Source organism: Rhinopithecus roxellana, chromosome 14, assembly GCF_007565055.1.
Source record: "Rhinopithecus roxellana isolate Shanxi Qingling chromosome 14, ASM756505v1, whole genome shotgun sequence".
NCBI lineage: Eukaryota > Metazoa > Chordata > Mammalia > Primates > Cercopithecidae > Rhinopithecus > Rhinopithecus roxellana.
Genome location: NC_044562.1, coordinates 121,987,777 through 122,001,290, shown reverse-complemented (window position 1 = coordinate 122,001,290; position 13,514 = coordinate 121,987,777). Strand labels below are relative to the sequence as shown.

At 60.3% G+C, this 13,514-nt stretch overlaps 1 protein-coding gene across 1 annotated transcript in view; it reads left to right on the top strand.

Moving 5' to 3' along the window:
• ARHGEF4 (Rho guanine nucleotide exchange factor 4) overlaps nt 1-13,360 on the top strand; it is a 134,594-nt gene extending 121,234 nt beyond the window's left edge. The window contains exons 6-14 of the mRNA XM_030916854.1: nt 5,064-5,243; nt 6,221-6,397; nt 6,480-6,659; nt 7,410-7,642; nt 7,994-8,123; nt 9,595-9,726; nt 10,442-10,685; nt 11,507-11,584; nt 12,151-13,360. Coding sequence (XP_030772714.1) covers nt 5,064-5,243; nt 6,221-6,397; nt 6,480-6,659; nt 7,410-7,642; nt 7,994-8,123; nt 9,595-9,726; nt 10,442-10,685; nt 11,507-11,584; nt 12,151-12,302 — 1,506 coding nt within the window. The 3' untranslated portion in view covers nt 12,303-13,360. The remainder of the gene's footprint in view (nt 1-5,063; nt 5,244-6,220; nt 6,398-6,479; nt 6,660-7,409; nt 7,643-7,993; nt 8,124-9,594; nt 9,727-10,441; nt 10,686-11,506; nt 11,585-12,150) is intronic.
• The last annotated feature ends 154 nt before the right edge of the window (nt 13,361-13,514 follow it).

The following is a 13,514-nucleotide window of genomic DNA, read 5'->3' as shown; positions in this document are numbered from 1 at the left end:
GCTATAGACCCTCCAGCACTCAGTACCTGTGCTGGCCATCCAGCTCACTGACTCACTGTGCCCAGGGCCCAGAGGACATGTACCCCCTGGGTGGCCAGCGGTTCAGAGACCACAGGTGCACAGTGAAGCCTCCACACATGAGGGGTTCTGAGCCACACCCCATGAGAGGACACATCACCATCTTGCCAGAGGAGTGCTGGGATTTGGGGGTACCAGCAAGACTTTAGATGTCTTCTGACCCCCCCCCCCAATTCTCCTGAGAGCTTGGGGGAGCAAACCTTGAGACCAGCGTTTTCTAAAGAACTCGGCAGGAGCAGTACAGCAGACAGATGGGCTCAGGCTGAAGCTTCTGATGTGAGGGAGGCGCACAGCCTCTCTGGACCCATCCCTGACGCTCCTCTGCGCACACGTGGGCACCCACATGGGTACATGTGCACATGCATGGAAACCCCCCACACACAGATGTATCCCCTTACACAGAGGTACCTACGCACATGCACACACAGGTACCCCTTGTGTACACATGCACACACACACGGCATCCTGTCTGCTTGATAGTCTTCAACAGGATGCTGACATTCAGGGTACACTCACCTATCCTTGCCAGGGGTTGCCAAGAGCTGGCCACACACAGAGATCAGAGCATACAAAGTCACTCCCATGGGAACACCAGTCTCTGCACACGTTCCCACTGTGCGCCCCTCCCTGGCCTTCAGGGACTTTTCTTGCTCCAGGATTCACAGCACTGAGCGGAGTGTTTAGCCCTCTCCCCTGCAGTCTTCTTGTCTCTCAGAAGAACACACTGACTGTACCTGAACTGTCATTCTAAGGGATAGAATGAGAGCTCTTGCACAAGAGCTTTGAAACCTACAGGGTTAAGGTTGCAGGCTGTGTTGAGTGGAGGCAGAGGAAGCCCTGGACGCCTGGCTTTTCCAAAGGAGCACAATGCTGCTCGGACGCCGCGGTCAGTGAAGCGGAGCCCCTCAGCGTGGATCGCTCCGACCGGGGTTTAAATCCTGCTGCATTCCTGTGCGATTTTATGACTGAGCAGAATCCCTGACCTTTCAGAGCCGCGTTTACTCATCTGTGAAGTGGGGGGCTGCGGCCAACCCTTGTAAGGAATCAGAGTCCCTGGCACATCCCTCCCCAAGGTGCGGGTGCCAGGCGTTTTAGCCTCTGTATCTCTGAAACGGGGAGGTCCCGGCGCATCCCCGAGCGCCCGCGTGGCCATCTGTGCCACTGACCAGCCCAGGGCCAGGACTGCTGTGCCGGCGTGGAGATTCCTGACCCTTTCCAAGGAGGTGCCAAGGGCGGAGCGCAGCGCAAGCCGGAGCCGCCGCGGCCCCTCCGAGCCTCTCGAGCCCGCCGCCGCCGCCCCCGCCCGCACAGCCGGCTTGGTTGCCAGGGTTGCCAGGGCTCCGGGCCTGGGAGGCGCCGCGCGCACGGCGCCGGCTTCTCAGGAGGAGCCCCAGGCCCGCGAGCGCAGGCGCCCCGCCTCTCCCCGGGCGCTGCGGGCCACCTGCTCGGCCTGCGCGGCGGGATCTCGGGGCTGCAGGGAGCGGGAGGCCGGGCGCCATGGCGAGGGCCCCGCAGCCCCGGCGCGGCCCCGCGGCGCCCGGGAACGCCCTGCGTGCCCTGCTGCGCTGCAACCTGCCCCCCGGCGCCCAGCGCGTGGTGGTCTCCGCCGTGCTGGCGCTCTTGGTCCTCATCAACGTCGTGCTGATCTTCCTACTGGCCTTTCGCTGAGCGGCCACGCAGGGCGCCGCGGGGGACAGCGCCGGGTGAGTGGCGGGAGACGGCCCTCCAGCCGTTGCCACCCGCGGCCTCCGCACTGGTCGCGGAGGGAGGCCTCCCTTCCACCCCATGTGCTCACTACCAGGGCCTGGTCCGGGGGTGTCGCCGAGCGGGTGCCTGAGGGGCGTGGTGGCACGTGTGTCACAGGGTCCTTCTGTCCTCTGTGCTTTGTCGGGGCTGGGGGCTCCGGGGGGAGGGGGAGGCCAAAATGGCGCGTCTCTGCGTGTAACCGAGGATGCGGGTTCAGCTGGGGCTCGCAGGCTGCTTGTCTGGAAACAGAGTGCATGTGACCGCTGGGTGAGCGACCCGCGCTTGCATCTTTGTGGGTGGATTCAGGTGTGTGGAAGACGCCTGGGCACCGCTGCGCATGTTACCTGCAGTTGTTTTTCCCGTTTTAGGCCTTAAAATACGTGGTGTCAGTCTCCCCACGGGCAGAGCCCCAGCTGCCCCCCTTGCACGTGGGCCCTCTGAAGCCCCCACCCCTGCTGCACAGCCTGCGGGTGTTCACAGCCGCCCCCACCCTGCGCGTCTGGTAGGTGGGCAGGGTGGGGAGGGCAGTGGCGGTCACAGGAAGCAGCTGGAGGCAGAGCGTGGCAGCACTGCTCTTCTGGAGGCGGTCAGAACCTCAGACGCACAGGAGGGGGTCCCGCTCCCTGCCCTGGGCTGTTTTAGTCTCAAATGTGCGCCTCCATTGGGACCTTCCCCCGCAATAGAACAGCCAGTTTCACAGCCCTGCTGTGTCTCAAAGTCAGTCTCTGCTTCCTGCAGGCAGAGAGGCAGCCTGGACTCCTTGCCCCTTGGGCCTGCCTGGCTTGTGTCAGGCTCAGGTGCTTGGCTACCAGCACCAAAAAGGGCCTCTGCCCAGAAACGCACCCAGCCCAGCGGCATGAGAGGTGGAGCATGACTCTGATGTCCTACAAAACTGTCTCTGACCTCACAGAGCCACATTTTGTCTTGGCGACAACACAGTTTACATTCCTCCTAACTCTAAATTAGAGTACCCCCCGAGTATGAGGCGATGCAGAAGCTCTGCCACCCGGGGCTGAGATCCTTACATTGGTGGGAGGCACAGGTGATGGGAGAGCTTGCTCAGGGCACGCTCCCTCTGCCAGGGTGCAACAAAGGCAATTAACACCTCCTCCTCTCCTGCCCAAGGTCTTCCAGGTGACTAGGCAGGACAGAAGTGGGGCTTGTCCCTAATGGTGCCTGGAAGCTGGTCTCTCTGTGAAGCTCTTCTCCTGCCCGACGCCTGGTGACCTTCCCTGGCAGCTATGTGGGAGGCCACCTATGCAGGATCCAGTTCCACCTGCAGGGACGGGCAGCATAAAGGAAAGGGGAATGGAGGCACCAGGCTTTTGCTCAGGGCTCATTTAAGGGAACCTAGGGACAGAGGGTGACACCTCACCTGGTTAATATCAGGCAGGAACCTCCTGAGAAGTGAAGCGATGGGAAAATGAGCCGTGTTGAGTGTGTCGGGTCACTTCCTCACAGCCTGTGTCACAGACCCCAGGTCAGGGCCATGTCACCTACAGCTCATGTTCTCACTGGCGTCCCCAGGCCGCTGTGTCTGCTTCCTTCTTTCCCTGGGGCCTCATCCTTCAGGGCCTCAGTGGGGTGAGCCAGCTCCCCGCCATGGCAGGCAGGCTCCTACCATGTGGTCACCTGAGTCCTCCTGTCTTATCCCATCTGAGTGGCAGTGGCAGCTCATGATCTGGAGGCCACCTGCAGAAGGTCTTTGTGGCTGGGAATGAGAGCAGTGGGGCCCTGTGGAGGCCTGCTGCCCCCACGAATAACCCAGGGCTCTGTGCCTGGGACCCCACGATGGGCTCTGGGGCTTCAGTGCTCCAGTGGCCAGCCCCAGCCCTCACCCTGCCCACTCAGGCAGAGGCCTCTTAGCTGGAACACAGGACTGGCCCCACTCTTGGTTTCCATGTTGAGGTGAGGATTCACACCGTGCTTAGGGAGCACCCAGTGAAGTGAAGGGAGAGCTCCTGGGATAGGGGCAGCTCAGAGGAGGGCCTATTTGTGACATTCCCATCCTCGACCGCCTAGCCAGGCCCACAGCTATGACAGCCAGTGCCAACACCTGGTTCCAGCAGGGAGGGGCATGGACCTCACCTCCTGTGAGGCCCCAGCCCACTCCTCCTTTCCTCCCCTAAGGCCCTAGAAGTGCTCATCATTCAGGGAGCAGAAACAGATCCCATGTTAGGAGAAAGCAGGGGTGAGCCTCATGGCGTGCGAGGGCTGCCTGGGAGGGGCAGGGGAGCGTGGCTCCCATGTCTCAGTCCACACCACTCTGGAGCAAGGCACCATGCTGGTTATTTGAACAGAGAGAAGCATGTGAATGGTCAGCTAGGTATAGTGTGGTTGACTGGGCAACACTGCACAAGAGCAGTCCCGAAGTGCCTGTCACAGAGGTAGCAGCTGCAAAACGTTCCTACTTCTCCTGGAACCTGGGAAATTAATGAAAGAGGTTGGAATAACTCAAACTTAGGATCCCAGGGCTTGGGACCTAGAGCTCTAAGAAGGGGCATTGATCAGCTGGTGTTGGCATCTCTGGGGCTTGGGGTGGGAGCAGGGGTGCCATGAGGTTGGTTCTGCAAGTGTTGAACAACACACAGCAAACAAGCTCCAATCACTCCAATGGCAGGGCACTGTCTACCTGGATGAAGGGGCATTGTGGTTGGTGGCTGACCTCACAGGCAATGCTCATCCACAAGAAGCCCACAGGAGGGTACCAACCCCAAGCCCCTCCCCAGCCCCTCCCTCCTGCAGCCTTGCATCACCCAGCCCCTCCTTCTTGCAGCCTTGCAGCCCTCAACCCCTCCCTCCTGCAGCTTTGTAGGGCCCAGCCCCTCCCTCCGACAGCCTTGCAGCCCTCAGCCCCTCCCTCCTGGAGCCTTGCATCACCCAGCCCCTCCTTCTTGCAGCCTTGCAGCCCTCAGCCCCTCCCTCCTACAGCCTTGCAGCCCCCAGGAGTGCTGGGTTGGGAATACTAACAGGGAGCAGTTGACAGTCCTAGCGACAGGATCAGATTCTGTGGTCAGTTCACTTCTGGCTCCATCACTGAGCCTTGATAATCTAGACGTGCCGAGAACACAGCCCCTGCCCCAGGAAAGCCCTGCTCCTGTCACAGGCAGCCTTGTCTGCTCCTCTGTAAAGGAGTCAGAATCCCCTCTTCCTAGGGCTGCTGAGGGAGTGGAGACAGAGAGCAGGGAGGCCCAGGCAGCCACCCCGACTGACCCGCCTGCCCGTGGCTCTCTCGGCAGCTCATCAGCGATGGCAGTGTGGTCTGCGCTGAAGCACTCTGGGACCATGTCACCATGGACGACCAGGAGCTGGGTTTCAAAGCTGGGGATGTCATCGAAGTGATGGATGCCACCAACAGAGCGTGGTGGTGGGGCCGGGCCGCTGACTGCGAGGGCTGGTTTCCAGCCAGCTTCGTTCGGGTATGGTTCCAGCCTCAGCTTCTCCCAAGTTGGGCCCATAAAAAGCTACCTGGTTCTGCAGAGAAATCCAAGCCCACAACAGCTCTGGCATCCAAGGTGCAGAGCGCTGGGTGGTGGGTGTCGGGGCGCAGTGTCACAACCTTCCTCCTCCTCAAGAGCCACTACTCCTGCTCCCTCCCCTCTTCTGGTGAGCCCTGGGCGACCAGAGAGGAGAGCAGTTCAGAAATGAGTGTGTGCAGACACTAGGCACCCCTCTGCGATACCCCCACAACTCCAGATGCTAGACATTTCCCAAGCCCTGAAGAGCCCTGATAGGGGACTGCTCACCTCACACACAGCCCCGGGAGTGGGAACCATGACTTACACCTGAGGAAGTTGAGGCACGGTAAAGTTATTAGCCCTGGAGATAGCAGAGAGGGGACCCGGATTCCATCTAAGGGGGTCTCCGGTCTTCAAGGAAGGAATCCAGGTGCAGTCTCCAAAAGGCCTGGCTGAGGGCATCCAAGCTGAGGGCCCCCGGCGGGGAGGTCTCAGGCCCTGGTGTTCAGATGCTCCTCCTGCCCCAGACCCCCTGGGAAACTGTCCACTCGGCACCCCGAGCCTTTCCCCAAGTTACAGGTTAGACAGCCAGGGGCGCGCCACCCATCCCCCTGCCTGTGCCCGCGGGGATTGGCAGGCGCTGGTTCAGGAACTGCAGCGAGCGCTCCAGCCTCTGTGCCGGGCACAAGCAGGGTCTAGGAAGGAGGCCAAAGCGGGGTTCGGATCACACTGGCAGCGGCTGCGGGCGTCGGAGCCGCCATCTCTGGGTCCAGGACTCGAGTGGGCGGCTTGGTGGGGGGAGTTGGCCGGCCAGCCCTCCGCCCCGCGCCCCGTGCACCCTGCGGGGCTCCGAGACCCGGTTCTCGCCGCGGCGGCGCAGAGCGCGGGGCGCTGCTCCGAGGGATGCGGGGCACTGACCGGTCGCGCGTGGCCTGCAGCTGCGGGTGAACCAGGACGAGCCCGCGGACGACGAGGCCCCTCGGGCCAGGGACGGCGGGGCGGAGGCCGGCGGGGCAGAGGCGCAGAGTAGCAAGGACCAGATGCGGACCAACGTCATCAACGAGATTCTCAGCACCGAGCGGGACTACATCAAGCACCTGCGCGACATCTGCGAGGTGAGGCCCGACCGGCGGGTGGGCGCAGGGGCCGGACGGGGCAGGGGCCAGTCGGGGGAGGCCTGATCGCGGGCGCCCGCAGGGCTACGTCCGGCAGTGCCGCAAGCGCGCAGACATGTTCAGCGAGGAGCAGCTGCGCACCATCTTCGGGAACATCGAGGACATCTACCGCTGCCAGAAGGCCTTCGTGAAGGCCCTGGAGCAGAGGTTCAACCGCGAACGCCCGCACCTGAGCGAGCTGGGTGCCTGCTTCCTGGAGCATGTGAGCCCCCGGCCCCTCCCTGGGCGCTGCCCTCACAGAGGCCGCGGCAGGTGGCTGGTCCCAAAACCTATCACAACGCCTGGGCCCCGGCTCCAGGCCTCTATCGGCCTGGCCGCCTGCACCTTCAGGACAGTTTTAGGAGGGTCTCTACTTCTGGGTGGGGAAACCAAGTCAGGGAACGCTCCTGCTGGGAGCAGAGAGCTGAGGCGTCCCCCAGGAAGGACTTGCTTTGACCGATAGGAGGGCTGAGCGCCGCAGGGGCTGTTCACAGTGAGCTCTGGGGTTTCTCACACAGAATTTACAGCTTGCTTAGGCGGCAGGTGCTGGCTGGCATTTACCAAGGTTCACTGGGCCGCTCTAAGTGGACACCTAGCCTCACCTGGTAGAGAAGGGCCTTGTTTTGGCCCTCTTGGGCAGTCGAGTGAGGGTGAGCAGAGGATGCCTGTCCCATCCCACTCCCCTACCACCGCCGCTTTTGGCATTGTTATCGCGTCCTTGTTATCATGGATTTCACCCAGAAGGCTAACGTGCAGCCGGGGACACTTGCTCATATTCTCACCATTCCCACCCCTGGGTGTGACTCCATGTAACTTATGCCCCAGGGAAATAGGTACACAGAGCCTGGGTTCCCTCTAGCCCCCAGCCCAGCTCCTGAAGGAAATGTAGAGGCTCTTGCCCTTCCCAGACATGCGGCTGGATTGCCTGGGGGAGCAGCAGAGAGCTCTGCTAACGTCCAGCTGTGCTCCTCAGCAAGCCGACTTCCAGATCTACTCGGAGTACTGCAATAACCACCCCAACGCCTGCGTGGAACTCTCCCGGCTCACCAAGCTCAGCAAGTACGTCTACTTCTTCGAGGCCTGCCGGCTGCTGCAAAAAATGATTGACATCTCCCTGGATGGCTTCCTGCTGACTCCAGTGCAGAAGATCTGCAAGTACCCTCTGCAGCTGGCCGAGCTGCTCAAATACACGCACCCCCAGCACAGGTAGGAGGGCACTGAGGCAGGGAGGCAGCCCACGCCTCTGCATGCCTCCAGTCAGCCAGTTTGAGCATTAGCAATGTGCTGTGCACTGCTGCAGGCTCTGGGGCAACACACAGAAAACTAGCCCTGTTCTGATGAGCTCCTTGCAATGAGGGAAGAGGATGCCAATAGGATATTAAGCTCTGCTCTGTGCCTGCCATTTATGGAGAAGAGAGGGGCTGTGTATCTGACAGTAGGATGTGGTCAGAGGGCATAGCCCCAGAGGAAAGCAGCTCCACACATGGGGGCTGCAGGGGTCCTCACCCTTTCTCTGCCTCCAGCCTGCAGCAGCCTTCCATCTCTGTTCTGCCCCAGGGACTTCAAGGACGTTGAAGCTGCCTTGCATGCCATGAAGAATGTGGCTCAGCTCATCAACGAGCGGAAGCGGAGACTTGAGAACATCGACAAGATTGCTCAGTGGCAGAGCGCCATAGAGGACTGGGAGGTGAGGGCCCGGGGGTGCAGAAAATTCCAGGAGGTCTTGGCCCCTTGCTTTAAAATCATGCTTGCCCCTGAGAAATCTACAAGAGAGCTGAAGCAGGGAGCTGCGCTCCTGGGAGCTAGCAACAGGTGCCCATGGGGGGAAAGCCCGTCCCCAGCGTGGGCTCTGGACCTTCAGTGCGGCCTTCCCTAGCAGTCTCTGGCACCTGGTGGCCTCTTTTCTATGTGAAACTCCTCCCATGAGCAGCCAGCCAGCCCAGGAGAAGCCCTCAACAGAGGAAGGGTGTTCCTCAGAAGTGTTCTATTCCTCTGCCTTCATGGGACAGGCCAGATCCCTGCTTTAGTTCACTTCTGGGACTCCTAACAGAAGGCTGCAGGCCCGACACAGCGTGACCAAAAATGCATCGCCACCCATCAGAGCCTCCTGGTTCTGTTTGTCTGACTTGCACGTTTCCCCTTGCATCTGCCAATCTTGCCTTAGAACTAATGATGATGTTCCTGTCCCCCTCCACCCACCCCCACTTGCATCTGCCAATCTGCCACCTCCTGATCTGTTCCCGAGGGCTTCCTACCCACATGGGTGCTGCCACCACCAGGCACCAGCTATCAGGGAGAGAAATGGCCTGGAAATCAATCAGTATCAGCCACAGAACATTATGAAAATACAGATTCCATGGCCCCACCCTGGACACAGTGAATCAGAAGCCCTGGGGCGGGACTGAGCAATAGGGGCAGTCAGTTGTGAGGCCCAGCCCTGGCTCAGGGCCCTCCAGAGTCACTCATCCCAAACAGGCCACCGCCAACCACTCCCAGCGGGGGCTTGCATTTTCAAGGAGGAATGAGACCAGGGCAGGGCTTAGTCTAAAAGTATGAAGCCCAAGGGTGGATGATGGACCTTCGGGTACTCAATGCATTTAACTGGGAAGGGGCCTCCTTAGAGATCTCAAAGGCTGGCCTGGGAGGTGAATCGCAGACGCCTCATTCTTCTCTAGGGCAGCACCGTCCAATCAAACCAGCATGTGAGCCACATGTGGAATTGTATACTACATAGTAGCCATCTTTAAAAGGGGAAAAAAAGAAACAAGTGAATTTAATTTTAATAAGGTTTCATTTATCTCCAAAATAGCATTTCAACTTGTAATCAACTAAAATATCACTAATGAAAGATTTTACATTATTTCATACGAAGTCGTCAAAATCAATGTGTATCTTACACTGACACCACATCTAACGTGGATTAGCCACACTTCCAGTGCCCAAGAGCCACCAGAGGCCGCTGGTGACAGGCGGCTCCTATTTTGCCAGGACAGCCAACTCACAGGCCAGACGTGCCACCTCTTCCCCTCCCACCGTGGCCTGGCCAGGTGGGTGCTGCAGGCAAGACCAGGGGAAGGTGCCCCACCCATGATGGGGGCAGGAAGTGGAGCCCACGGTTGGGTATGCTAGGCTCATGGTTCTCCTTGGGATCTTCCCAGGGAGAAGATCTCTTGGTCAGGAGCTCAGAACTAATCTACTCGGGGGAGCTGACTCGAGTTACACAGCCTCAAGCCAAGAGCCAGCAGAGAATGTTCTTTCTCTTTGACCACCAGCTCATCTACTGTAAGAAGGTACCAGAGCTGCTCTGCCCTGCTGCCCCAAGTTGAGCAAGTGGAGGGAGGGGAGCTGAGGGCTGGGAGCAGCTGCCCAGAAGACAGGTGCCAGCCAGACCATACACGGGGAGCCTGGCCAGACCCTTGGGGCTGGGATGGGGTGGCTCTCTGCAGGTGAGCCTGGTGGCCCAGGAGCAGCAGGCAGCTTTCACAGTCTGACCAGGCTGAGTGGTGCTGAAAGCATGGTCTTTCCTGACCTGGCCGCTGCTTGCTCCTCAAGCAACCTCTTCTCTCCCTGCAAACCTCCACATCCTCTCTCTCCAACCCCGGAGTCCCCTGCTCGAGCCACCTCCCAGCTTCCTCTACGCTGCTGGCTTCTGCTCCTCTTTCAAAACATGGTCCAGTGGCCTCGTGTCCATGAAGCCCTCCTTGTCCGTGGGTGCTCTTTCCTGCGTGTGGTGTGAGCCACTGTCTTAGTCTCCCCACTTCAAAGACAGGGCCAACCCCGGGCTAGTCAGTACCTGCGCATTCAAGGAGCAAGGCCTCTCCACTCATGGCTCAGCATGGCTGTGGGCTGCAGCAGGCCTGCTCTGCCCTCAGGATCTCACTATCTGCTGGGGAGGTGGAGGCATCGCCAGCAGCCCCTCCTGTGGCTGGGGAGAGGAGGTGGGAGCGGCCATGAAATGGTCAGGGGAGCGGTTCAGCAGCCAGGGCTGAGGCCAGCATCTGGCAGGACCTGCTGCGCCGCGACGTGTTGTACTACAAGGGCCGGCTGGACATGGATGGCCTGGAGGTGGTGGACCTGGAGGACGGGAAGGACAGAGACCTCCATGTGAGCATCAAGAACGCCTTCCGGCTGCACTGTGGCGCCACAGGGGACAGCCACCTGCTGTGCACCAGGAAGCCCGAGCAGAAGCAGCGCTGGCTCAAGGCCTTTGCCAGGGAGAGGGAGCAGGTGCAGCTGGACCAGGAGACAGGTACGAGACCCTGCTGGGCCTTGCCCCGCCCCCAGGGCCCACCAGCACTCCGGCCTGCCTGGCTGCCTGGCGGTCAGGACGCCACTCAGCCCTCTCAGGCTGCAAGCTGTAGCAAGGCTCCAGGCACTTCTAGGTCCCAGTCAGCATAAGGCTTTGCCTTCATCACCTCAAATGGCAGGGTTACCTGACCGTACCCCATGATCCAGTTCCTCCGAGTTCGGCCCCAAGGCATGGGTCTGCTGACTTTTGGGGAGCTGCTTCACTACACACGCTCACATGTGCACACACTCCATAGAACGGGGTCCTGCTCAGTGCCCTGGGTTGCTGGGACCTGGGGGACCCCTTTCCAGCCAGCAAAAGCCTGGGAGCCTCGGAGTGGGCTGTGGGTACTGGCCTCAGAAGCCTCCCCTGCCCCATGCGTGCAGACGTCTCCCCACTGTAACTTCCCTCCTGTCCACTGGACGCCACATGACCCGCCACAGTGATCAGGTCAGCTCTTGGTCTGGGAAGGAGCCTCCACTGCAGTGGAAGAGCCACTAGACACGGAGTGAAGGTGAGAGATGGGCAGGCAGAGGAAGGACTCGGGGATCTTCGTTTTCTGCCAGGACAGGGCACCAGAGCATGCCCTCTGCCCTGGTTGGCCAAGGCAGGCTGACTGCAGAATGGGGAACAGTCCCTGCTGTGGCCAGTACTCAGTGCCCAGGACATGATGAGACCCCGGGCACCAGGAAGGTGCAGATGTGCAGAGAACTGCACCTGGGGCCGGGAAGTGCAGTGCAAGGAGGACCGGGGCAGCGCCCTCACCTGTGCCCCTTCCTCAGGCTTCTCCATCACTGAACTGCAGAGGAAGCAGGCCATGCTGAACGCCAGCAAACAGCAGGTCACAGGGAAGCCCAAAGGTAGGCGAACAGCAGCCCCACCTTCCCAGCTGCCCAGCCCTTACCCTGCTCACATTCCCTTCTCTGACCCACAAAGCCAAGCCACCAGGCCTGAGGGGGACCCCCTGCCGTTTGAAGCTGTTTGTTCCCAAAGGTTGGTAATATAAGGGGCCACTGGGGAAGCTTGGCTCAGTATATGGTTGACATTCTTACTCTCAACACCTTGGCTCCCCCAGATCAGGGCCATCGGGGATGATGCTTGTTTCCGCAGGGCTCCTTCCTGACACGCATCTGGGGTCAGGGTAAGGATGGAGCTGATCTCCCCATTTCTACAGAGAACCATGCCCCTGAAACATTCCATGCCTTTGCACAGGCCACCCCCCTTCAGGCTGCTGCAGGAGGCCAGGCCCAGGCCAGAGGCCCCTGGCAGCCTGGGCTCTTAATGTGGTCAGCTCTCCAGGAGCAAGTCCCGTGTGGCAAAACTGCTCGGAAGCAGAGCCCTGGGACAGATCCCATGCTACCCCCAACAGCTGGGGGGGCACTCTGCCCTGGGGACCCATGACCCTCTGCTGTCTCTCCCTGTTCAGCCGTTGGCCGGCCCTGCTACCTGATGCGCCAGAAGCACCCAGCCCTGCCCAGCAGCCGGCTCCAGCAGCAGGTCCTGGTGCTGGCGGAGCCCAGGCGGAAGCCATCTACCTTCTGGCACAGCATCAGCCGGCTGGCGCCCTTCCGCAAGTGAGGTGGTCCCCGCCTGAGGGCACCTGCCGGGCCTTCCTGCCAGTGGCCCCGTTGTTCGTCCCCAAGGCCCACTCCACCTGGCTTTCCTCTGCTTGAAAGTGAGCAGGGCTGGGCTGGGGAGGTTCTTGTACCACCAGGACGTGCCAGGTCTGTACTCCTCTGTTTTTTTTTTTCCCTGTTGCTGGTGCCGTGAAGAGACCAGCAAGGGGGCAGACCCGGCACGCACCACACCCCCTGCAGCTTGGGCCCCATCCGCCCTCTGGACCTGTGCAGGGCCTCAGTGCTGGAGTGGGGAAACCACAGCTCAGCCCAGGCCCAGCTGGGGAGAAGGCGCTACCTGCCTGGGACCCTCTTCTCTGGAAACCTAATCCTCCCTCTTCTCGTTTCCTCTGGGCAGGACTCTCTGACCTTCTGTGGCCTGCAATGCCAGGCCTTGTGCCCCCCTGCCCTCTAGTTCTCCTTCCAAGTCCCCAGCCCAGCCAGTGGTGCCAGGCAGCTTGCCACTTGGGAGGGCAGGAACCAGGAATTCCACACCCTTGTGTCAGGCCCGGAGCCCGCCCTTCGCGTCCCAGCCCCTCCAGACACCGCTGGCTGCCGGACACCCTCTTCACTTGTGTGTGTGTAGTGGAAAGGACAAGACGGTGCAGTCGGCTGCAGACTCCCAGTTGGGAGTGTGGCCAGTCTGCCTGCTGCTGTGCGGTGGCTCCAGAACCACCTCATTCCTGGTTTTGTTTGGATTCTGTCATCTTGTTTTTCTAACAATGGAGAAAAAGAATTGATTCTTGTTAATGACACAGAAGATTGCCTTACCCTCGTGAGCGTGAGAAGCCATACGAGACTGAATTCTGTGGCTCAGCACGCAGGACTGACCCACAGCCCAGGCAGCGGGTGTGTGGAGAGGCGGCCCCGTCCTGCCAAGGGGCGCCAGGAGCAGAGCCAGTACCTGGTGAGCGGGCGCGGAGCCCACAGGATTCAGCAGCATGGACAGTCACTCTTGCACTACTCCTCCTCCAAGCCAGAAACCACATTTAATTTCGTAAATAAATTTATGAAAAGTAACCTGGCTGCCAGCCCGTTTTCTGTGGGTGTGCCTGCATTTTCCTGTGGCTGTTAACCATCACTATCCTAGGCCTTTCCCTAAAGAGGAGGAATGAGCCCAGCAGCCTCTAAAGGTGGGGTGGGGGCTCACCTGTCGCAGATCACACCCTCAGGG